A 26,410-nucleotide genomic window follows, 5' to 3' on the forward strand; every position below is an offset into this window, starting at 1 on the left:
GAACACACTCTGGGTTCAAGTGTGTTAGACCTCTGCTCGGTAACTGGAACCCGGGGGAAGTGTCACGTTTCAGGCTTGGCTGCAACTCAGCGACCTCCACGACACACACAGGAAATATCAGGATTGTGAGAAATGATGAGGAAGAGGGTAACGTTTGTGGAGCAGCTGAAAAAAGAGACCAGGTTAAAAAATGGGCACGTGTTAACGAGGTGAGAGCACAATGCGAGAGTTTTAAATGACTAGGAATGATGCATTTATGTATTTTTAAAAGTAGGATTATGTTTCTTTCTTATTTCAGGTCTGCAGAATATAGCCAGAGAGGCACAGGTGGTGAGTCAAATTGTCCTAATTCAACATGAGAAAAGCTTGTTATTATTCATTTTCCAATATATTCTTTGAATGCAAGTGATATCTAAGATACAATTGAGCTGTTTGCTTTCTACTCAACGAAACATTGTCTGCTTTTGTCATTTGTATTCAGACCTTTTCCTTTTGGAGTTATAACGAAAACAACTCTTATATATTTTAGATGAATCTGCAAGTCCACGACTAATTGGTGTAAAATTGCCATGCATTTTCTACAAGTAGTCTTTCAATCAGAAATAACTTTGCAGAAGTACAATAGGAAGATTATAAGTCAAAACAATTATTAAAAAATGTGTTTGCAGAAGCACCTTTTATAGTATTTTACATATTACATTTTTGTATCATCATTTGAGATGCATTAGTGGGGTATTTTAAAGGGGACCTATCATGCAAAATGCACTTTGTGATGTCTTTTCTACATAAACATGTGTCCCCGGTGTGTCAGGGAACTCACGCAGCGTCAGAGAATAAAACCCTCTCTCTTTTCCTCCGTACCCAAATCTCTAAAAACGGGGAACAACAGAGCTGATCCAGATTTGTGTCCGATATGACGTAATATCTGAAATGTGGACCCACGGCCCAATCAGAAAGTTGCTATCAGAAACAATGCCCGACTGTTTTGGACGTAATATGGTCGGTGTTTACATTAGCATCGCTAACACTCAGAGCTAACCTGTACTGGAGAGCATGTGTGTGAAGAAGCAGGAAGTAAAAAGGAACTCACCTTGTGGTATAACCGGCAAGAGAGAAAGCCTTTGAGCTCCAAACTGTTTCAGAGAGAATCCATGATAATCCATGATATGGAGTTTCATCACGGCAGCATTTAGTTTAGACAGTAGCTGCCGGGTCCCGCATGAGCTCAGCCCCCTGCTTTTTATTTTTAAAGCTTTATCCCCAAATCAGCACGTTTGAAACAGGAAGTGAAATAGAGGGATATGAGGCATGGCTAGAATGGGTGATCTGTTTGGTATTTTGAGCAAAACACTTCATAGACATGTTTTTTATATATATTTGTATATATCTGAGACCTATGTTATTGCCTAAAAATAGCATAGTTCTTTTTTTAAATTACTTTAAATGGTGATTTTATAATAAATCCTATTTTTCAGTTTCTGCTGCATGTTTCTTTTGCAGGTGTTGAATATCTACCCAGTGAGCCGGTGAGGGAGGCGTTCAGAGGAAAACACGGTAACGTTTCTTCAGGAGGACAACACATGAAGACGAGCCACGTTCCCAAATCCATGATGGCTGCTCCCTTCTTACAGGTAAACACATGACACCAGAACACAAGGTAGTTTTTTGTTATATGTTTGAATAGGATCATTGGAATGGTGGTAGTCCATCTAAGCAGTCAAATGAATGCCATTTTTAGGTAATGCCGGCAATCATTATTTTTTTATTATATATCGTAACGGAGCTAACCTGAGAGAAGGCCATTACACTTTTATTGTTTACTTGTTCATTTTTTATGTCTCAGAAAGAAAGTTTAGTGTTTTGATAACCTGTGATTATTTTTATAGTTAGCATTTTTTTTATGCATGCAGATACATGTAGTCAAATGAACAGTGCAGACAAAAAACAACAAATTAAACTATTTTTTAAATTATTTGTATTGATAGATATCTTAAAGTTTTAACAATATATCTGACAATTTAAATCAAATTAATCTGCTATATCAAAATGCTAAAAGATGGTCTATAGCGTAATCCCTGTTTGCATTGGAATATATATATATTTTTTATTGTATGGCCATTGTATATTAGCTATATCTAAATTCATACAGATGCCGATATTTTTAAGCAGAAGAGACAATTTGTACAATTAAAGTGAAATGAATGTTGATTTAAATTCAGCAAATTAGTTATTTTTTATTATTAAACTGTCATATTTTATCAAATGCAATAACAAATCAAACCTTCCCAGCTCTTTCGGCCATTAAAATCCCATAAGGCACCACCATTAAATTGCACTATTCCTCATATGTAAAAGGATTACTGTCATTCTGCTCTATTATATAATCTCATGAGTTCTGTTTGTGCCGCAGCATCCCGCCCTCACAGCCGGACAGAGACACTACCTGTGCAGCATAGCAAGCGTCTACAGCACGGAGCACATGAGGCAGCAGATGAAGCAGCACTACCTGCACCTTCTGCACACATGCCTTCAGTCAGGTGTGTGTTTCAACATCCCTCACACACCTCTGTTGACCAGAGGTTGGAAGTAGTGGAGTACAAATACTTTGTTACTGTACTTAAGTACATTTTTCTGGTATCAGTACTTTACTCCACTACTTGTTTTTCTGACGACTTTTTACTTTTACTTCTTACATTTTGAACACAAATACCTGTACTTTCTACTTCTTACATGTTGAACACAAATACCTGTACTTTCTACTTCTTACATGTTGAACACAAATACCTGTACTTTCTACTTCTTACATGTTGAACTCAAATACCTGTACTTTCTACTTCTCTCATGTTGAACTCAAATACCTGTACTTTCTACTTCTTACATGTTGAACACAAATACCTGTACTTTCTACTTCTTACACTTTGAACCCAAATACCTGTACTTTCTACTTCTTACATGTTGAACTCAAATACCTGTACTTTCTACTTCTCTCATGTTGAACTCAAATACCTGTACTTTCTACTTCTTACATGTTGAACACAAATACCTGTACTTTCTACTTCTTACATTTTGAACACAAATACCTGTACTTTCTACTTCTTACATGTTGAACTCAAATACCTGTACTTTCTACTTCTTACATGTTGAACCCAAATACCTGTACTTTCTACTTCTTACATGTTGAACCCAAATACCTGTACTTTCTACTTCTTACATGTTGAACACAAATACCTGTACTTTCTACTTCTCACATGTTGAACTCAAACACCTGTACTTTCTACTTCTTACACGTTGAACTCAAATACCTGTACTTTCTACTTCTCACATGTTGAACACAAATACCTGTACTTTCTACTTCTTACATGTTGAACACAAATACCTGTACTTTCTACTTCTTACATGTTGAACTCAAATACCTGTACTTTCTACTTCTTACATGTTGAACACAAATACCTGTACTTTCTACTTCTTACATGTTGAACACAAATACCTGTACTTTCTACTTCTTACATGTTGAACACAAATACCTGTACTTTCTACTTCTCACATGTTGAACACAAATACCTGTACTTTCTACTTCTTACATGTTGAACTCAAATACCTGTACTTTCTACTTCTTACATGTTGAACTCAAATACCTGTACTTTCTACTTCTTACATGTTGAACACAAATACCTGTACTTTCTACTTCTTACATGTTGAACCCAAATACCTGTACTTTCTACTTCTTACATGTTGAACTCAAATACCTGTACTTTCTACTTCTTACATGTTGAACACAAATACCTGTACTTTCTACTTCTTACATGTTGAACTCAAATACCTGTACTTTCTACTTCTTACATGTTGAACACAAATACCTGTACTTTCTACTTCTTACATGTTGAACACAAATACCTGTACTTTCTACTTCTTACATGTTGAACTCAAATACCTGTACTTTCTACTTCTTACATGTTGAACACAAATACCTGTACTTTCTACTTCTTACATGTTGAACACAAATACCTGTACTTTCTACTTCTTACATGTTGAACACAAATACCTGTACTTTCTACTTCTCACATGTTGAACACAAATACCTGTACTTTCTACTTCTTACATGTTGAACTCAAATACCTGTACTTTCTACTTCTTACATGTTGAACTCAAATACCTGTACTTTCTACTTCTTACATGTTGAACACAAATACCTGTACTTTCTACTTCTTACATGTTGAACTCAAATACCTGTACTTTCTACTTCTTACATGTTGAACTCAAATACCTGTACTTTCTACTTCTTACATGTTGAACTCAAATACCTGTACTTTCTACTTCTTACATGTTGAACCCAAATACCTGTACTTTCTACTTCTCACATTTTGAACTCAAATACCTGTACTTTCTACTTCTTACATGTTGAACTCAAATACCTGTACTTTCTACCAGAGTCCTGCACGGGTCTGATTTTCAAGACCCGCTCCGCCCCGCACCCGCGACGTGCAATACCGAACCCGCCTCGCTACCCGCACATATTGCCAATTAGTTCCGCAACCCGACTCGACCCGTCGGCACAAGATCCGCAACCCGACCCGAACCCGCATAGCCTATGAGCAGTGAAAACGTGCAATTATTAACACACGCAGTTTCATATTTGTCTCAAAAAGCGTGGGATGTTGGTTATTTTCTCCATCTAGGAACCAGAAGCCTCCCAGACGTTGGATTTCGCTCTTGAGGAAGTGTTATTGAAAATGCTGTATTCTCCGCTAGAGAGCTTCACCTCAGCCATTTCGAATGTGGCGCGCACAGCAGCAGATTGATGCGCTGCAGAGGTTATGATCAGTCATTAGGGGCAGGTGCGGCACAGCCCCACCTAGTGTCAGCAGAAAGTATTAAAAGTAATGATTACAAAAAAATGCAAAAAATAAATTAAAAAATATATAAAATATATTTTAAGATCATGTTTAATCATCTGATTCGTCTCATTGCTGTTTTAGTCTGTGTTCTTCTAATTAGTGTCTACAGTGTGTGCCTATTGAGCTGTTTAGAGCCATGTGGGACAAAACCCGATCCTGCCCCTCCCTCTCCCTGTTTAAGTGAACGGTGACTGTAAAAACTACACTGCGCATGCTCAGAGTATTGTCCTATTTAATGTGTGTGGCAAAAAAATAATGACCATAGGGGCACTGAGCTGCCATCCCCACCATACGTCATCTCACATAATTCAGAGCTGATTGGCTGTAAGTACGTGTGCCGCGAAAAGTGTGGTGTGTGAAGAGGAGGAGAGAGAGCTGCAGTGAGGCGTCCTCAAACCCGGAAATAAACTGCGCATGGCTTCCCTCCACAAAAAAGCAATGATATTTCTCCATAGGATTTTAGAAAATAGCTCCAAATAAGGTCTGTGGGAAACAAACCTGTTAGATAAATGCACGTTTTGTTCAGCCGGATAATATCCACATGTCTACCCTACTTTTATAATTTTCGATTCATAAATCTATTGATTAGATCAGATTTATGATAGACTTTTGAAACTACAAGAACATAAGGAGGACTTTTACAAAAAAGTAATAGAGATTTTTGTCCAGAAGGATAGGCAAATGGACTTCATCTTCATGTCAAGGTAAGACTGCAATTGTATTGAAAATGGGATCTTACTAAGAGAGAACAATTCAATATTTAAATGATACAATTACATTTTTTGGGTATCCTTTTGTTGAACTGTCTGTTTAAAATTAATTGAAGCATCAGACAAAAAAAGCTTTTGAAAATAATATTATATTTTGATTTAGGTCAAAATATAATATTTGTAAACCTGAAGAGTCAGAGCCTCACCAGCCATGAACCTCAGAAGCTTATATATAGATATCTAAGTTTTGTGTGCCCCACCACTTTTGTACATATAAAAACGCCACTGGTTATGATTATGCGCGGTCCCGCGGGGGAGAGGTCTGAGGATTTAAACATTAAAACTAAATTACTATTATTTTAATATATTTATTATGCAATACCCGCGACCCGACCCGCATCATCTTTGTTTTACCCAGAACCGAACCCGGACAAAAGTGTTTGAAAAAATACCACCCGCGAATCACCTTTTTTGCGGGTCACCCGTCGGGTACCCGCGGGTACCCGACCCGATGCAGGACTCTGCTTTCTACTTCTTACATGTTGAACTCAAATACCTGTACTTTCTACTTCTTACATGTTGAACTCAAATACCTGAACTTTCTACTTCTTACATGTTGAACTCAAATACCTGTACTTTCTACTTCTTACATGTTGAACACAAATACCTGTACTTTCTACTTCTTACATGTTGAACTCAAATACCTGTACTTTCTACTTCTTACATGTTGAACACAAATACCTGTACTTTCTACTTCTTACATGTTGAACACAAATACCTGTACTTTCTACTTCTTACATGTTGAACTCAAATACTTGTACTTTCTACTTCTTACATGTTGAACTCAAATACCTGTACTTTCTACTTCTTACATGTTGAACTCAAATACCTGTACTTTCTACTTCTCTCATTTTCCAAACAGCTGGTTCCTTTAGTCTGAATGTGTGTTTGGTGCGTGATCATTATTCTTTAGAGTCATTGCGTGCCTATTGATTTGAACACGATCCGTGTATCCATCATTTCCTGGTCTTCTCTAAAGAAGAGGGACCAATGGAAACGTTGTCATGTTGCCGTTGTTCAGCATGGAAACATTCATTAGCTAACAATGACATTATTGTTCTATTAATATAAAGGGAGGTCAGGTACTCTTTAAAGCAGCTGCTAGTTCTGGGTACTTTATATATATATATATATATATATAGCTGGTATACTTCTTTACTTTGACTTAAGTAAAGAAGTTTAGTCAGTACTTCTACTTTTACCAGAGTATTTTTAAACACGAGTATCTGTACTTCTACTTGAGTAAAGGATGTGTGTACTTTTGCCATCTCTGCTGTTGACCAGTAAGATCCATCTCATGTTGTGTTTTTTTATCTCTCAGTTCAGAGTCCCCCCTGCAGTAGGAGGCTTGGGACTCATCAGCGAGGAGAAAACAAAACAAAGGATGCAGTGAAGGATGTAAGAATGAAGCCTCAAGGACCGAGGAAGAGCAGCAATAATTCTGATGTCATACTTCCAAAAATAATCAACAGATGACCCATTTGATGGAATATTATTTTCACGGTGTTATTACCTTATATTGAGTCTTAATGTTAATCTCTTTGCATCAACACTTCTTATGTTATTGTAGATATTTTAGGTGTAAATGCCTCTAACAAAGGATGTGTGCAGTCCTTTATAAATACAGTCTATGGTGCATTCATGTATTTTTTAAATATACCTATAAACACATATAACAACACTGCATTTGCTAAGGTACTCAACGTGTTTACTAGTTACATTTTGCTCAGTTATTTTACTGTAGTTGTGGAATATAACTTTATTGTCATTGTCAAAAGATAAATAAAGATGAAAGAAATCTCATGTTTGTCATAAAGGGTAGGCCTACTTGCATTCTTAACGCTTTTATACAAAACAGAGCATTACATATTGTATAAAATATTCTGTTCACCTTGAGTTCTAGGAATCAGACTTTATATATTTATATCAATATAAAATATAGTCAACAAGGTAGGTTGAATAATATTGTTAAAAAATTAACAGTAACACAAGATTATATCATGTATATTAAATAAGTGCATACAATCCTAAACAAGGAGAACGATATAAATTACAAAAAGAAATAGTCCTGAATTAAAATAAAAATAAAATAAAATGACAGTAGGGGAGAGTGGGGTAAGTTGAGCCATTTTTTAGTTATGCTGTCCTCTAAGCAAGGAGAAATGGCACATAATAAAAATGAAAACACACACCTATAATTCAGGATGTCTCCTATCAATGGCAATGATAATAATTAATATGTGATCAAGGGCAGTGAAAATATTACTTCGGGAAAAAAAAAAGTGTTGTGGCTCAACTTGCCCCAGTGTAGGGGTAAGTTGATCCAGGTCAGGGGGTACATTGAACCACGGTTCAAACCTGGGCATAAACAACAAACCAAATACAAGCTTAGTTTTTCAAATATTTTTAATATAAATTTCGATTGAATTGATTGATTATTTTTTAACATGTTAAAAGGAAAAGTAATCATACAAATGGTGATACCATTTCATACATCTTACCAATCAAAGACAGGGTAAATTCAACTTTAAATGTAGCCTACAATGAGCTCTTATTATCAACTTGACCTACTTTCATTAATTTCTCCATTGAAAAACTGGCTCGACTTACCCCACGGCCCGTGGTTCACTTCACCCCACAGCCACCATTTTAGAACAAATAGCCTAGCATTAGAATTCAGAGTCATATTTAGCTTAATGATTCACATGGTGTAATACGCTGCCAACACATCAACATATACAATATATGTGTTTAAACCTGGATACTTTTTTTTTTGACATGACAGCCGATATAGCTGACATCTAGAAAATGTACTTTGACAAGCAAAAAACGTTTTTTGTAAAAATGTTTACTTACCAGACACAATCTCTCTTTCATAGGCAAGGAGAAATGGGAGGAGCTTGCATCATTTCTGGTCACTTGATTACAACTACAAGGCGTTGCCTGGTTACAGGGGGTGGTTCAACTTACTAGTGATGGGAATTCCGGCTCTTCTTGGTGAGCCGGATCATTTGGCTCGGCTCACCAAGAAGAGCCGGCTCTTTCGGCTCCCAAACGGCTCTTCAGTTTACCACTTATTATACCTTTTAATTAAATCAAATGTAGCCCTGTTTTGACTAATGATTTATATGTGTACACATATATCACTTAAATTATTCAATACATCCTTTGTACTGAAGTATTCAAAAGTAAAAATTACATGTTTAATATAAATGATTTGCTGTGGCCAATTGTTTTCATTGCATTTACAGACCCGTGCAACTCTCTGATACCACCCAATGAATGCATTGACTTGCTTGTAGAACCACGCTACACAAAACAGATAGCAACACCTATAAAACTATTTTAACAAAGGGGCTACTGTATCGACCTATATAAAGTATATAAATATATATTTTTTTTCAAAATACCAAAAAGATCCTGCATTTTAGCCATGCCTCATTTCACTCTATTTGCTCCAGCGCTGTTTTTGCAGGGGCTGATTCTGTGAGCTGCAGCTGACCACGCCCCCCCGCAGGAGAGGGGAGCGTGCTTTGAGATCAGCTGCTGGGCTGTCAGAAGAGGGGGAGAAAAAGAGATCACCGTCCTCCGTGTTTTATTTTTATAGAAGTAAGAAGAGAAGTAATGGGGCAGAAATCCTCATTTTTACGCAGCGGTCCAGACATAGACATCAAACGGCGACACATATTCAGTTGACAGTTACTTTGGCATTAGGGCAGGGATATCTAGATACTTTCCAACGTTTGACATAAGGAATTGTGCTACTTTTAAAGCAAGCAACGATGTTTTCAAATCTGTAATCAAAAAGCTCCTCAAAAACAGTCTCGAAGCAGTTCCTGCCGTTGCTACGTTAGTTCAAACAGTAACAACGGACTATTTTTCTTAGCGGATGCATGTCAATTTAAATCAATACATAAAACTATTTTTTAAATCAATAAAATCATTTTCTAAATCCTTAAAAGCATTTCCATTAATATTGGGAGTCATGTCGTTACTTTGTTGAGAATGTGGCCATGTAATAAGCGGGATAATGTGCACATTGCATAATGTGCCTTCATGCCGATCTAGATCCCTCCGCAAAAATGGCTCGTTCGCAGGCGAGAGCCGGCTCCCGTCGTTCACTTAAAAGAGCCGGCTCGTTCGCGACCGACACATCACTACAACTTACCCCCTTCTCCCCTACAATTTTTGCTCTGCATTTAAAGGATAACCAGATAAAAGTTAAGAAACATAAACAAATTGTGAGATTTTTATAAATTTGTCTCTGTTTTTATTTAAAAATATCCGCGCAGATTTTCTTTTTTTTAAAAGTCCATTAGCTTCACTAGCTAGCATAACCGTTAGCTAGGTTAGCTATCAGACTTCCTGTTAGCATCTTCCCGCCCTCAGAGAAAATATGAACTGTGTTCTGGAAGGAAATGCTGTTAAAGGTAATATAAAACAAGACTTGTGACATATGTAATGATTTGTAAAGAATAATAATATAATCCAGAGGGTTAAAAAACCCGTAACCTAATTTGTTTAGGCTTATAAAACATTAATTTATCATAAAACGCTAGCTGGTTAGCTTTGTTTAGCTTCTAACCCGCTAGCTAACAAAGGCATTTTATAAAAGCTAGGTTATTGTTATGATCGATACTGTTAATTTAAACAATAGTGTTCATATTTTAATTAATTCTACACGTTACTTACATCATTATAGGTATTTTATATTGTTTTAGTATTCCTCAAACTTGTTTAATGATGTTTAATACTTGTGTTATTGCTTTGTTTCCCTTGTAAAGTAGTATTAGTTTTATTGTATTTATATTGTATGTTGTTTTGTTGTCTTTTAGCATTTGGAAAGGCCATTCACTCCCTGTCAAGGATTGGAGATGAGCTTTGTTTGGATCCCATGAGTAAAGGGGTGAGCAGCACCTACTCAAACGGGGAATTATCCCATTTTCCTGACATTAATCAGAGGAGTAGCCAGGAATTCTGACTTGCCTAGAGAAGAGGTTTTGAAGTGGGAAGCTTAGACAAAACTTGGAAGAAGTACCCGTTTTGTTTTCTTGCTTTAAGAAATTAAGCCAAAAATATTGCTGTGTGAATTAATTTCACACACATCACACATATGTAGGCTATTATATGCATCAACACCTGTTGTCTTCCTACAAAAATGTCCCTCTTTATGATTTATTTTGATAACTTATGTAATAACTAACACATTTATTTTTGAATTTCCATTCACTGAGACTTCCCCAAAGTGTTTTAAAGATCTGCCTCCCTCTCTTTCATAGTGGATTAACGCTTGTGTTATTGCTTGCCCAATCATCTCTTTGTTTTTTAAATTAAATTACGTTTTTTTACATTAGGCCTCCATATTGGTCTCAAAGTATTTAGCCTCCTTTCTTCCTAAAGGCAATGGCAGAGGCATCATCTTTACTGAACACCTCTCTTTTGTCCCAAAGCTGGCGCTGAGATCTGTGAATTCGGCTCATTCTGCGTACGCCTGCTTCCTCTTCTCGCCGATGTTCTTCCAGAAATACAACCTGGGTCCAGAGCAGGGCAGTGAGACAGTCCAATGCAAACTGCTCATGAAGGTACATCAGCCATTGTTGACTTATTGTGGTTGCGAGTGACATGTTCTATCTTAAAGGGGAGACACTTATGCCATGTTTTGAGTAATACAGTGTGTATAAATGAGTGTGTGAATGGTGTTTGAACGCTCTGTAAAAAGATTTCTGCTGAGACGAGGAGAGAAAACGGCCTTTAAAGATATGGATTGTAAAACTCACACACGTCGTACACACTACAGGTGCACAGGGTAAAACATGGAACTAACAGATATCACCATGAGACGTTCCCCCATCATTACTGACAATAGTACAATTCTTTTTTATATTACAAGTTTTCTGAAATGTTATGTTTAAATATGCTAATGAGGCATTATCTGATCTCTGACGCTAACTTTTGGTGAATTGAGGAGAAAACGACTTAATAAATTAAACACCGAAATGTGGATTTTGTATCTTTTCTTTCCACTAGACATCTCAAAATTGACCAGTGCATGAAAAACAATAATTTAGCCTGTAGTGTCTCGGCTTAAAACGGCTATGAGAACCTCGTCTAAAGCGTGTCTTTTCTTCTTCTTCAGTCTATTCTACCTCTCTTCCGGTGTTTGGCTACCATTGAGCGTAGCGTGGAGCGATGTCAGATACAAATCAACACTCCCAATGACCGAGTGAAGATCCAGTTTTTCTGCCGACACGGTAGGAAACATTGCATTTGTTTTTATAAACCACCTGCAGGTACAGGAACTATTCAGGATTTGAAGTACATATCCTTTAAGATTGTAGGGACATTATATTTCAATCAATTTGTATTGACTTGATAGAACCCTGAGCCTTTGTCCTTCACTTGGTCAGTTTGCTTTTCCCATGCTGCAGACTCTGTAGTACCATGTTATGAGCACTTGGTGGCAGTGTAATCACTTGTGTTTTCTGACAGGCATCACTAAGACACACGACCTGTGTTTCGAGGAGAGTGAAGCTCTGCAGGCGGTGTTTGCTTCACATCTCTGTCCCAACGTGCTGAAAGCCCCCGCCAGGTGTGCAGCTCACTATTTATTCTTTATTTCATATCCCCCATGAGTGATTACTGCACTAACGCCTTTTCCTTCATGAAGAGGGTGCCATACTCATATTCTGTATACACTGTAGAGCCCCCTGAGACAAATGCAAATGTGTGATATTGGGCTATATGAATACACTTTGATTAATTCATTCATTGGATCCACATTAAAGACATTATATATATATATATATATTTTTTAAAAAACAACTAAAACTAAACACAGTGAAAGTATGACACCTTCTGTGCAAAGATAAAAGCTTGATATATATTTATTCGATTTAGATTTAGAGAAATCTAAGGTCTTAACATTTCCTTAGAAGGTCTTTACAGATTGTGGCAAGTGAGGATACTGTAAAATTAGTTTATGAGATTTATGGCTGCTGCTGTCAGGATTCAGTCTCTTTAATAGAAACATGTTTTGTACTCACAGTTGAGTAAATACATTCACACAGCTTCAGTTCAATTCAGTCTAATCAACCAGATTGACAAGGACATAAAGATTTAATACCCAAGATATCATGTGTCAACAGTGTTTACATGAGGCTCTCCGCTCGATGCTCAGGTTGATTGACATATTGTTTCTGCTCTTCCTCTACAGGGTTCTTGGTGAAATGGTGATGCACTTCCCCGTCTCCCAGGAGGAAATCACTCTGTCTATCACTCCTCTCAGAGTCAGTCTGAGAAATTACTTTGAGGGTGGAAATGGTGAGCTAACGATACACTATGATTGTGCTGTAGTTCCTTTATAGCCCAACATTAGCCGCCTTTAGCTTAGCGGTGGAGACGTGAAGTCATGTGACCGTGCTGTAGTTCCTTTATAGCCCAACATTAGCCGCCTTTAGCTTAGCGGTGGTGACGTGAAGTCATGTGACCGTGCTGTAGTTCCTTTATAGCCCAACATTAGCCACCTTTAGCTTAGCGGTGGTGACGTGAAGTCATGTGACCGTGCTGTAGTTCCTTTATAGCCCAACATTAGCCACCTTTAGCTTAGCGGTGGAGACGTGAAGTCATGTGACCGTGCTGTAGTTCCTTTATAGCCCAACATTAGCCTCCTTTAGCTTAGCGGTGGTGACGTGAAGTCATGTGACCGTGCTGTAGTTCCTTTATAGCCCAACATTAGCCGCCTTTAGCTTAGCGGTGGAGACGTGAAGTCATGTGACCGTGCTGTAGTTCCTTTATAGCCCAACATTAGCCGCCTTTAGCTTAGCGGTGGTGACGTGAAGTCATGTGACCGTGCTGTAGTTCCTTTATAGCCCAACATTAGCCGCCTTTAGCTTAGCGGTGGAGACGTGAAGTCATGTGACCGTGCTGTAGTTCTTTTATAGCCCAACATTAGCTTTTTACTTCAGAAATCATAAAGTCGTGTTAATATGTGGAGATTACCCTGCTGAACTAAACCTGTAATTATCGTTTGTTTGCCACAGAGATTATTTTCAGCAATAATCCAAAATACAAGTCCCTTCCCTTTGGCCTAGAAAAATATGTCATGACTGTGTGAGTGACAAAAGTTTACTAGATTTAAGAGAATACATCACCCACAAAATGATCATTTGTATATCAATCACTCACCCTGTTTTACCTCAAATTCTTGAAAAACACTCTTGCATGACTCCAGATTGAATTATAGAATACAAATACTGAGAAACACAATCAAAGTCTAATTCATCAAGCCGTTTGCACACTACTTAAAAAACACATGACTTTTTTTTCTGAATTTTGCATGCAAAAGAGTGAGACTTCTTCAGAAGTGTTTTGAATATAGGTTTTATTGAAAATCACGTGTTTGTAAAGTAGTGAGCATATAACTGGATATATGAAACTTTGGTTAAACTCTAGACATGTTGTGTGTGAGAGTTTGTAAACTGATGTTGTTATGTAGTTTTGCTGCAGTCATTAATGTGGAACATGCCAGACAAACAACATTTTGTCCAAGAATTCACAGGCTAAGTTTTTTGTGGTTGTTTTTCTTGACAACTTAACCTGAATATGGAAATGTCTGCGTATGAAATCCTTCTACAAACACTAAAGAACATCGTGCAGATATTATTTGACTCCAGGATGTTTTCACAGATCACATGAAGATTATGTACACGGAGATGTCTCTACACCCAGACGAGTTTGACTACTTTCAGATCGGAGTGGAGTCGGATATAACCTTCTGTCTCAAGGAGCTCAGGGTAACAGGAGTGTGTGTGTGTGTGTGTGTGTGTGTGTGTGTGTGTGTGTGTGTGTGTGTGTGTGTGTGTGTGTGTGTGTGTGTGTGTGTGTGTGTGTGTGTGTGTGTGTGTGTGTGTGTGTGTGTGTGTGTGTGTGTGTGCAGAGAATGCATATATCTGTGTTTGACTGGTTTACGTAACTATTACTACTAAACTGTAAAAGGCTGGATTAAGTCGTGTAGTTTTATTTTTTAAGAGCTTAGTAAGAGTAAGAGACTACTGTAATATGTTGGCTTACAGCAACAAATTGGGCCGAACAAATATATTTAAAATCTTTTTTATTACAGATTAATTCGCTGACTAGCTTCTAGATTCACAGTTTGTTCTATTAAAAGTCCAAAAATAGTGAAAATGGTGATGGCTTTAAATGTCTTGTTTTTTAAATCCAAACCCCACAAATATTCACTTTAATAACATCGAACAGAGAGAAGCTGAACATCTCCACATTTTTCGAGGCTAAAAACAGCATTTTTTGCATAAACTTGTCTTTTAAAACAATTACTCCATTAACAAAATAGCGGTCGATATTTTTCCGCCCATCAAGCAATCAGTTCAGCCCTAACACATCGATCTTTTTATTAAAGTTACGAGTTGTAGAAGTTTGACTACCTTTAAAGCCAAGCAGGCATATGTTTGTATTAAAGGCCTCAAGTCAATACTAAACTCAGTATATTTTGAGTAACAGCAAAACATTGAAACCTAATAAAAAATAATCTAATTTCCAGAGTTTTGTGCTCAACACACCAAATGGATTTGTTACAGTTTAAATTGCTTTCTTCTGTATTGACTTAAAGGGAACAAAAGGAGCTGCTTGGCTGTTGTGAAATGTGGATAAACCCTCTCGTGTTAAGGTCCTTACACACGAGACGATTTTCAGCGTCGATAGATGTCGGGCCGTCGATGAGCGTCGTGTCGCCCTACTCAGATTGATGTGTACCGCACCGTCGTGTCTTTTCGGCCGACACCTTCCGCCGCCGATTCGACTTGTTGCCGTCGGCCAAATAAATCACTCTGATTGGCTGTTCAGCTAGCGAATCAGTGCATGAGAAGCGAATCGGAGGTGATGGACGTAAACAAACTATTAAGAAGGCAAATGTGAGATTTCTTTTAACTCCAGCTCTCGACTCAGGTTCGGGAAAGCCCCGTGAGCTTCTCGCTGTAGAGGGACAATGGAACGGACACGCTATTTGTTGTTTGTTTATATCACGCAGTCTGTTCTTCTTCTCTCGGTTGTCACGCAGTCTGTCTTCCAGTTGTTGCCTCTTTTGAATGACGAATACACACTACCGCCGCCTGCTGGTTAGGAGAGTTATTGCCACGCACGCATGCGCAGTTCGTACGTGCCTCTTGGCCGTCGGCTGAAGTCTTTGCGGTGTGTTCCAGTGCGACACATGGCCAAGACGCAGAGACGTGAGGCGACACAGTCGGGGGTCCGTCTGTGTCAGTTCTTTGGTGTCAGTTTGGGGTGTAAGAAGCTTAAGTGCAGGTAATCAGACTCAACCTGAATTAGCTCTTGTCCCCGATCAGTGAGACTCCCTGCTGCGAGTCGTCTTGCTCATTTCCGTTTTTGGAAAATTGGGTTTGGATGGATTAGAGACGGGATTTAAAGGTTAAATCGACCTCAATTCACTGGAGAATTTAGATGTTTCTTTCGCCTAGTCACTGTAAACATGCTAAGCTTTCAAAGTTTAAAAAAATCACACAACCAAACAAGCATGTCTCCGTTTTCTGACGTGAATTGTTCCTGTTATTTTTTCTACAGGGTTTACTGTCCTTTGCAGAGTCACACTGCCTTCCAGTGTCCGTCCACTTCGGTGCCGCAGGAAAGTGAGTGTGTGTAAAGTTTAAAGAGGCCCTATTATGCTTTCAGCCCTTCCCTGTGGTGTGTTATATAGGTTTCAGTGCATGTAAACGGTCTGCAAGGGCTAAAATCCCGGAACATCCTTTCCAGAACATAGAAATTAAATCACTATGTAACACTCGCGCTTCTATTGGCTAGCGCTCCAACACATTGTATGTGATAGATAGGGGCGGGACATCTCTAAGCTGGTTGACCAATCACAACAGAGCCGGCCAGCAATCAGAGCAGACTGAGAGGACTCTTTAAAGTAGAGACACTACATACTGATATACACCTGAACATCAGCAGGAGAGGACTCTTTAAAGTAGAGACACTACATACTGATATACACCTGGACATCAGCAGGAGAGGACTCTTTAAAGTAGAGACACTACATACTGATATACACCTGAACATCAGCAGGAGAGGACTCTTTAAAGTAGAGACACTACATACTGATATACACCTGAACATGAGCAGGAGAGGACTCTTTAAAGTAGAGACACTACATACTGATATACACCTGAACATCAGCAGGAGAGGACTCTTTAAAGTAGAGACACTACACACTGATATACACCTGAACATCAGCAGGAGAGGACTCTTTAAAGTAGAGACACTACATACTGATATACACCTGAACATCAGCAGGAGAGGACTCTTTAAAGTAGAGACACTACATACTGATATACACCTAACATCAGCAGGAGAGGACTCTTTAAAGTAGAGACACTACATACTGATATACACCTGAACATCAGCAGGAGAGGACTCTTTAAAGTAGAGACACTAAATACTGATATACACCTGAACATCAGCAGGAGAGGACTCTTTAAAGTAGAGACACTACATACTGATATACACCTGAACATCAGCAGGAGAGGACTCTTTAAAGTAGAGACACTACATACTGATATACACCTGAACATCAGCAGGAGAGGACTCTTTAAAGTAGAGACACTACTAACTGATATACACCTGAACATCAGCAGGAGAGGACTCTTTAAAGTAGAGACACTAAATACTGATATACACCTGAACATCAGCAGGAGAGGACTCTTTAAAGTAGAGACACTAAATACTGATATACACCTGAACATCAGCAGGAGAGGACTCTTTAAAGTAGAGACACTACATACTGATATACACCTGAACATCAGCAGGAGAGGACTCTTTAAAGTAGAGACACTACATACTGATATACACCTGCACATCAGCAGGAGAGGACTCTTTAAAGTAGAGACACTACATACTGATATACACCTGAACATCAGCAGGAGAGGACTCTTTAAAGTAGAGACACTACATACTGATATACACCTGAACATCAGCAGGAGAGGACTCTTTAAAGTAGAGACACTACATACTGATATACACCTGAACATCAGCAGGAGAGGACTCTTTAAAGTAGAGACACTACATACTGATATACACCTGAACATCAGCAGGAGAGGACTCTTTAAAGTAGAGACACTACATACTGATATACACCTGAACATCAGCAGGAGAGGACTCTTTAAAGTAGAGATACTACATACTGATATACACCTGAACATCAGCAGGAGAGGACTCTTTAAAGTAGAGATACTACATACTGATATACACCTGGACATCAGCAGGAGAGGACTCTTTAAAGTAGAGACACTACATACTGATATACACCTGAACATCAGCAGGAGAGGACTCTTTAAAGTAGAGATACTACATACTGATATACACCTGAACATCAGCAGGAGAGGACTCTTTAAAGTAGAGACACTACATACTGATATACACCTGAACATCAGCAGGAGAGGACTCTTTAAAGTAGAGATACTACATACTGATATACACCTGGACATCAGCAGGAGAGGACTCTTTAAAGTAGAGATACTACATACTGATATACACCTGAACATCAGCAGGAGAGGACTCTTTAAAGTAGAGACACTACATACTGATATACACCTGAACATCAGCAGGAGAGGACTCTTTAAAGTAGAGACACTACATACTGATATACACCTGAACATCAGCAGGAGAGGACTCTTTAAATACCAATGTCAGTCTTAAAGACTTTACAAACTGAGTGTTTTTTAAATATATAAAATATAACTGTACTTCTGTCCCCGGTGGATATCCCTCAGCGTGTGTTTGATGTCTGCAGGCCTGTGTGTTTCTCAGTGGAGGATATGATCCTGGAGGCCACCGTAGTTCTGTCCACTCTGATCGACTCTGAGAGCCGGGGCCCCTCTCAGCCTGCAGAGACCCTCACTGTGGCCCCCAGGACCCCCACCAGGTAACACTGAGCAGCCATCATCAATAACAATATATCACAATAACAAAGCTAAAACTCTGATCAGCTGACTGTACATATAAACAGATATGAGATAGTTAAAATATACTGTATATATATGTGTGCAGGTCAAACTGAAAGTGTAATGCAGCAGCTAAATGTCTTTAAACTATATTTTAAATGTCTTCAAAAAGCCCTTTTTCGACTGGCAATTTAAGCTGTTTTTCTGCACATCCTTAAAAAGTCTAATGTCTTAAGTGTCATTACTCTAAATGAAGGTCTTAATTGATTTTATGCAGGTGTGCAGATGTTGTACCTGAGTCTCCAGGTGAGACAGACTGCAGGAAAGCTGCTGTCCCTGCTGGGATGGAGCTGGTGGCCTCCAGTCAGGGCAGCCCCATCGCAGACTCTGCTCTGCTGCTGCTGCTCCACCATCTCTCTGAACCTCACTATCAGGAGAGGGCCAACTCCACTCCTGCCTCCTCGGTAACAAGAGCTTCCTGTTGCCAGAGATGGCAAAAGTACACACATCCTTTACTCAAGTAGAAGTACAGATACTCGTGTTCAAAAGTACTCTGGTGAAAGTAGAAGTACTGACTAAACTTCTTTACTCAAGTCAAAGTAAAGAGGCTTTGAAATGTACTTCAGTAAAAAGTACCCATAGCTAGCAGCTGTTTTAAAGAGTACCTGACCTCCCTTTATATTAATAGAACAATAATGTCATTGTTAGCTAATGAATGTTTCCATGCTGAACAACGGCAACATGACAACGTTTCCATTGGTCCCTCTTCTTTAGAGAAGACCAGGAAATGATGGATACACGGATCGTGTTCAAATCAATAGGCACGCAATGACTCTAAAGAATAATGATCACGCATCAAACACACATTCAGACTAAAGGAACCAGCTGTTTGGAGAATGAGAGAAGTAGAAAGTACAAGTATTTGAGTTCAACATGTAAGAAGTAGAAAGTATAGGTATTTGAGTTCAACATGTAAGAAGTAGAAAGTACAGGTATTTGAGTTCAACATGTAAGAAGTAGAAAGTATAGGTATTTGAGTTCAACATGTAAGAAGTAGAAAGTACAGGTATTTGAGTTCAACATGTAAGAAGTAGAAAGTATAGGTATTTGAGTTCAACATGTAAGAAGTAGAAAGTACAGGTATTTGAGTTCAACATGTAAGAAGTAGAAAGTACAGGTATTTGGGTTCAACATGTAAGAAGTAGAAAGTACAGGTATTTGAGTTCAACATGTAAGAAGTAGAAAGTACAGGTATTTGTATTCAACATGTAAGAAGTAGAAAGTACAGGTATTTGAGTTCAACATGTAAGAAGTAGAAAGTACAGGTATTTGAGTTCAACATGTAAGAAGTAGAAAGTACAGGTATTTGGGTTCAACATGTAAGAAGTAGAAAGTACAGGTATTTGTATTCAACATGTAAGAAGTAGAAAGTATAGGTATTTGAGTTCAACATGTAAGAAGTAGAAAGTACAGGTATTTGGGTTCAACATGTAAGAAGTAGAAAGTACAGGTATTTGAGTTCAACATGTAAGAAGTAGAAAGTACAGGTATTTGGGTTCAACATGTAAGAAGTAGAAAGTACAGGTATTTGTGTTCAACATGTAAGAAGTAGAAGTACAGGTATTTGAGTTCAACATGTGAGAAGTAGAAAGTACAGGTATTTGGGTTCAACATGTAAGAAGTAGAAAGTACAGGTATTTGGGTTCAACATGTAAGAAGTAGAAAGTACAGGTATTTGGGTTCAACATGTAAGAAGTAGAAAGTACAGGTATTTGGGTTCAACATGTAAGAAGTAGAAAGTACAGGTATTTGAGTTCAACATGTAAGAAGTAGAAAGTACAGGTATTTGAGTTCAACATGTAAGAAGTAGAAAGTACAGGTATTTGGGTTCAATATGTAAGAAGTAGAAAGTACAGGTATTTGGGTTCAACATGTAAGAAGTAGAAAGTACAGGTATTTGGGTTCAACATGTAAGAAGTAGAAAGTACAGGTATTTGGGTTCAACATGTAAGAAGTAGAAAGTACAGGTATTTGAGTTCAACATGTAAGAAGTAGAAAGTACAGGTATTTGTGTTCAACATGTAAGAAGTAGGAAGTACAGGTATTTATATTACATTACATTGCATTTAGCTGACGCTTTTATCCAAAGCGACTTACAATAAGTACATTCGACCAGGAAGACACAACCTTGAAGAAAACAGAATCATATAAGTACATCAGGTTTCATAGAGCCAAACATTTCAAGTGCTACTCAACTGGCTTTAGGTAAGCCAGTCCTTTATTAGTATAAAAGTGCTTCGTTAATAGTTCTATCGCTCGAAGTGGAGTCGAAAGAGATGAGTTTTCAGTTTGCGCCGGAAGATGTGCAAGCTATCTGCCGTCCTGATGTCAATGGGGAGCTCATTCCACCATCTTGGAGCCAGGACAGCAAACCCACGTGTTTTCGCCGATGGGAACTTGGGTCCCCCTCGCAGCGAGGGCGCAACGAGTCGTTTGGCTGATGCAGAGCGTAGTGCACGTGCTGGGGTGTACGGTTTAACCATGTCCTGGATGTAGGAAGGGCCAGATCCATTCGCAGCATGGTACGCAAGTACCAGTGTCTTGAAGTGGATTCTAGCAGTTACCGGAAGCCAGTGAAGGGAGCGGAGGAGCGGAGTGGTGTGGGAACATTTAGGAAGGTTGAAGACCAGACGAGCCGCTGCATTCTGGGTGAGCTGCAGAGGTCGGATGGCACATGCAGGTAGACCAGCCAGGAGGGAGTTGCTGTAGTCTAGGCGTGAGATGACGAGAGCCTGGACCAGAACCTGAGTCGCTTTCTGTGTCAGCTGGGGACGTATCTTCCTGATGTTGTAAAGCATGTATCTGCAGCAACGGGTTGTAGCAGCGATGTTTGCAGTGAAGGACAGGTTGTTATCTAGGGTCACACCCAGATTCCTTGCAGTCTGAGTCGGGGAAACAACTGAGGTGCCGATGTTGATTGTTAGGTCAAGAGTGGGACAATCTTTTCCCGGGAGGAAGAGCAGCTCAGTCTTGTCAAGGTTGAGCTTGAGGTGGTGAGCAGACATCCACTGAGAGATGTCAGCTAGACAAGCAGAGATGCGTGCAACGACCTGGGTCTCTGAGCGGGGAAAGGACAGAATTAATTGGGTGTCGTCAGCGTAGCAGTGGTAAGAAAAACCATGCGGGCTAATGACTGATCCGAGCGAGTTTGTGTACAGGGAGAAGAGGAGGGGACCAAGAACAGAGCCCTGAGGGACCCCCGTAGTTAATTGACAAGGGTCGGACTCAGACCCTCTCCAAGTCACCCTGTAGGTACGGTCTTTCAGGTATGAGGTGAGGAGGGAAAGTGCAGAGCCTGAAACTCCAAGTTTTTGGAGAGTGCGAAGGAGGATCTGATGATTCACCGTGTCGAATGCAGCAGACAGGTCCAACAGGATGATGACAGAGGAGAGGGATGCAGTTTTGGCAGTGTGCAGTTCCTCCGTGACAGCAATGAGAGCAGTTTCTGTGGAGTGACCTGCCTTGAAACCAGACTGGTGCGGATCCAGAAGGTTGTTCTGATGGAGATAGCAGGAGAGTTGTTTAAAGACAGCGCGTTCAAGTGATTTAGACAGGAACGGGAGGAGAGAGACAGGCCTGTAGTTTATAACATCTGACGGGTTGAGAGTGGGTTTCTTTAGGAGAGGGTTTACTCTTGCCTCCTTGAGACTGTTTGGAAAGTGACCAGAAGTTAGAGAAGTGTTGATGAAATGGGTGAGAAACGGTAGAATATCAGGAGCGATAGTCTGAAGGAGGTTTGAAGGGATAGGGTCCAGAGGACAGGTGGTAGGGCGGGCAGAGGTAATGAGGGTAAGAACCTCACTTGGAGAGAGAGGGGAAAAGGAGGTTAGTGTGTTGGTGGAAGGAGGGTCTGGTGACCCAGCGGTGAGTAAAGGTGAGTCAGAAAAAGAAGAGCGAATATCATCAACCTTTTTTTCAAAGTGGGTAACAAAGTCGCTTGACAGAAGTGAGGAGGGGGGAGGAGCTTTGGGAGGGTCCAAGAGGGTGGAGAAGATGGAAAATGTTTTTTTAGGATTGGTATAGGAAGATTGGATCTTATCTTGAAAGAAAGTGCTTTTTGCCTGAGAGATTGAAGCAGAGAAAGAGGAGAGGAGAGCCTGATAGGTTAGGAGGTCGTCACGGTGTTTGGATTTCCACCATTTCCGCTCTGCTGCCCTAAGGACGGTTCTATTAGCACGCAGTGCGTCATTTAGCCAGGGAGCAGGAGGGGACTGACGAGCCTGCCGAGATGTGAGAGGACAGAGAGAGTCCAGAGAGGATGAGAGAGTAGAGAGGAGAGTTTCTGCAGCAGAGTTTGGAGGCAGGAGTTGGAACGAATCAGAGGAAGGGAGGGCTGAGAGCACCGACGAGGCAAAGGTAGGGGGGGAGAGGGAGCGAAGGTTACGGCGGACAAGTGCAGGATGAGAAGAGATTAGTTTGTTATGTTTGGAAAGGGATAGAGAGAATGAAATGAAGAAGTGATCGGATGTGTGGAGCGGGTTTACAGAGAGGTTAGAAGTAGCGCAGTTCCTTGAGAATATGAGATCAAGGACATTGCCAGCTTTATGAGTCGGTGGGGACGGAGACAGTGAGAAAGCAAAGGCGGTTAACAGAGATGTTAGTTCGTCTATCTTCCCCGTCTGGAGGTTGAAGTCTCCGAGAAGTACAGCGGGAGGGCCAGTTTCAGGGATGTGTGAGAGGAGATGATCTAATTCCTCCAAGAAGTCCCCCAAGGCGCCTGGTGGACGGTAGAGAACAACAATGGTTAACTGTATAGGATGGGTTACTGTGACGGCATGGAACTCAAAGGTGGAAGGAGCGAAGTTAGGTAGCTTGAAGAGGGAAAAGCTCCATTTGGGAGAGAGCAGGAGACCAGTGCCACCTCCTCTGCCAGTGGGTCTGGGTGTATGGGAGAAGGAATATGCAGTGGAGAGAGCTGCTGGGGTGGATGTGTTGGATGGAGTAATCCAGGTCTCAGTGAGAGCAAGGAAATCCAGAGACTGCAGGGAGGCGTAGCCAGAGATGAAGTCAGCCTTAGGAACAGCTGACTGGCAGTTCCACAGGCCACCTGAAACTAGATGATGGATCTCAGTGGAGCACGTGGGATAGACGAGAGCAGGCCGGTTATATCGATTAGGAGATACACGGGGCCAGTGATAATTGCGAGAAGACACATGAACAGGAATGGAGAAAATACACATGATTATAGCATGAGGGGCTAAAGAACTAAAGAAAAGAGAAATAAGACACCAGCTCAATCAGAGTAGGATTTGCCTCCTCTTTGCCTCCCTCGTGACTCCCGCAGGACTCCAATGTCTTTGTCAGTCTTACTCCCGCAGGACTCCAATGTCTTTGTCAGTCTTCGGCTGTCTGACGCTGAAGCTGAAGCTCCAGGAAAGAGCTACCCAAAATGGACGCCTGATTGCTCAGTTCACACAGCTGTAGGGCCACGGCCCTCTAATTAGTTAACTATCTACAGCTGATGGGCGACAATAGACTGGCCGTGCCTATATTAATGCAGGCTTGAGTGCTGAGACCTGTGAAGCAGGTTTCGCCTGAGCAGATCTGAGATTTAAAATCTCTCAAACGCGATTTAGCCGTTTAAGCTACAATAACAATTTATACAGTCGAATAAATGAAACCGAGAAGTCTAATTAAACAAGAATATAACTTACAGTGGTTGCTGCGTCAATAGGTAATGTCGTCACCGGGTCCAGATACACATTTGTGTTCAACATGTAAGAAGTAGAAAGTACAGGTATTTGTGTTCAACATGTAAGAAGTAGAAAGTACAGGTATTTGGGTTCAACATGTGAGAAGTAGAAAGTACAGGTATTTGGGTTCAACATGTGAGAAGTAGAAAGTATAGGTATTTGGGTTCAACATGTAAGAAGTAGAAAGTACAGGTATTTGAGTTCAACATGTAAGAAGTAGAAAGTACAGGTATTTGAGTTCAACATGTAAGAAGTAGAAAGTACAGGTATTTGTGTTCAACATGTAAGAAGTAGAAAGTACAGGTATTTGAGTTCAACATGTAAGAAGTAGAAAGTACAGGTATTTGAGTTCAACATGTAAGAAGTAGAAAGTACAGGTATTTGAGTTCAACATGTGAGAAGTAGAAAGTACAGGTGTTTGTGTTCAACATGTAAGAAGTAGAAAGTACAGGTATTTGAGTTCAACATGTAAGAAGTAGAAAGTACAGGTATTTGAGTTCAACATGTAAGAAGTAGAAAGTACAGGTATTTGAGTTCAACATGTAAGAAGTAGAAAGTACAGGTATTTGAGTTCAACATGTAAGAAGTAGAAAGCACAGGTATTTATGTTCAACATGTAAGAAGTAGAAAGTACAGGTATTTGAGTTCAACATGTAAGAAGTAGAAAGTACAGGTATTTGAGTTCAACATGTAAGAAGTAGAAAGTACAGGTATTTGAGTTCAACATGTAAGAAGTAGAAAGCACAGGTATTTGTGTTCAACATGTAAGAAGTAGAAAGTACAGGTATTTGAGTTCAACATGTAAGAAGTAGAAAGTACAGGTATTTGTGTTCAACATGTAAGAAGTAGAAAGTACAGGTATTTGTGTTCAACATGTAAGAAGTAGAAAGTACAGGTATTTGTGTTCAAAATGTAAGAAGTTAAAGTAAAAAGTAATCAGAAAAGTAAGTAGTGGAGTAAAGTACTGATACCAGAAACATGTACTTAAGTACAGTAACAAAGTATTTGTACTCCACTACTTCCCACCTCTGCTCACATCGACCAATGGATTCTTGTTCTCCGTCCTTTAAGATGGACTTGACCCCTTAGTGATGAAATCTGAGTTTCAGCTCCTGTACTTTATCCCAAGCTGAAGGTCTTCCTGGTTGAACGTACTGAGCTTCATTAGGTTGAAACATTTCGCTGACATGTAATTTTATTTCTTTTCAGATTTGCTCGTTGCTGTTCAGGGCGAAGTCCCCAGAATCAGGGGAGGGACTTCCTGTCCTGGCGTGTTGCAGCGATGAAGAGGAGGCTGAGGAGGAAGATGTGATGATGATGAGGAGCCCGACACTCTGACAACAGTAGGACATCCAACCGGTGTTATTTATTTATTTAAAGATTTGTAAGCATGTTAGCTGAAGTGTTCAAACCGGTTTTAAACAGAGAAGAGTTTCCCGAAAAATGTTCTGTTGGAAATGTAGAATAATTATTTATAAAAGAATGAATAAATGTATTTATTGTTCACAATTTCAGTCTGTGAAATGTAGGGGATGAAAACGGTTCTATAAGCGTACTTGTAAAAAACTCACCTCTTCAATCTGGCTTTTAATGTGTGATTGTTTTTGTATTATTTGACTTTAACTATATATTTATTTGTTGTTCTTTTCACTATATCTGTAAAGCGTCTTTGAGCACCTGTAAAAGCGCTAACAAATTAAATCTATTATTATTATTATTATAATGCATTAAAATCTGCTTATTGAACAGTCTAATTATAGTTATAAGGCTTTAATACAATCACCATAATTCATCATCAAGCATTAAATAAGGTAAATATCATAATTCTTTATAATTGCTGGTCACCCACTGACATTGTTTTAGCCAGGATCACTTTATAATATCATCTTGATTGTTGGGACAGTGCATAATGCATTTAATACGATTATTAAGTGGTTATTCTATACGTTTTTGCAATAAATTCTGCATTGATTTAGTTATTTTTCGTACTTTTAAGCACATTTTTTACAGATATTGCATGGATT

General features: G+C 39.5%; 2 protein-coding genes across 2 annotated transcripts; both read left to right on the forward strand.

The window, feature by feature from the left end:
• The first annotated feature begins 1 nt into the window (after nt 1).
• LOC117539057 (protein FAM216A-like) lies at nt 2-7,408 on the forward strand. Its single transcript, XM_034205071.1, has 5 exons — nt 2-209; nt 299-330; nt 1,501-1,631; nt 2,411-2,537; nt 6,987-7,408. The coding sequence occupies exons 1-5, from the start codon at nt 133-135 to the stop codon at nt 7,139-7,141; spliced, it is 522 nt and encodes a 173-aa protein (XP_034060962.1). The 5' UTR covers nt 2-132; the 3' UTR covers nt 7,142-7,408.
• Nucleotides 7,409-9,832: 2,424 nt separating this feature from the next.
• On the forward strand, nt 9,833-26,277 carry rad9b (RAD9 checkpoint clamp component B). The gene is made up of 11 exons (XM_034205074.1): nt 9,833-10,095; nt 10,501-10,571; nt 11,116-11,247; nt 11,802-11,916; nt 12,155-12,254; nt 12,879-12,985; nt 14,351-14,457; nt 16,259-16,323; nt 18,483-18,614; nt 18,911-19,097; nt 25,596-26,277. Exons 1-11 carry the CDS (start codon nt 10,062-10,064, stop codon nt 25,722-25,724), a joined length of 1,179 nt encoding a protein of 392 aa, XP_034060965.1. The 5' UTR covers nt 9,833-10,061; the 3' UTR covers nt 25,725-26,277.
• Nucleotides 26,278-26,410: the final 133 nt, after the last annotated feature.

This window comes from Gymnodraco acuticeps, unplaced genomic scaffold (genome assembly GCF_902827175.1).
Source record: "Gymnodraco acuticeps unplaced genomic scaffold, fGymAcu1.1, whole genome shotgun sequence".
Taxonomy (NCBI): domain Eukaryota; kingdom Metazoa; phylum Chordata; class Actinopteri; order Perciformes; family Bathydraconidae; genus Gymnodraco; species Gymnodraco acuticeps.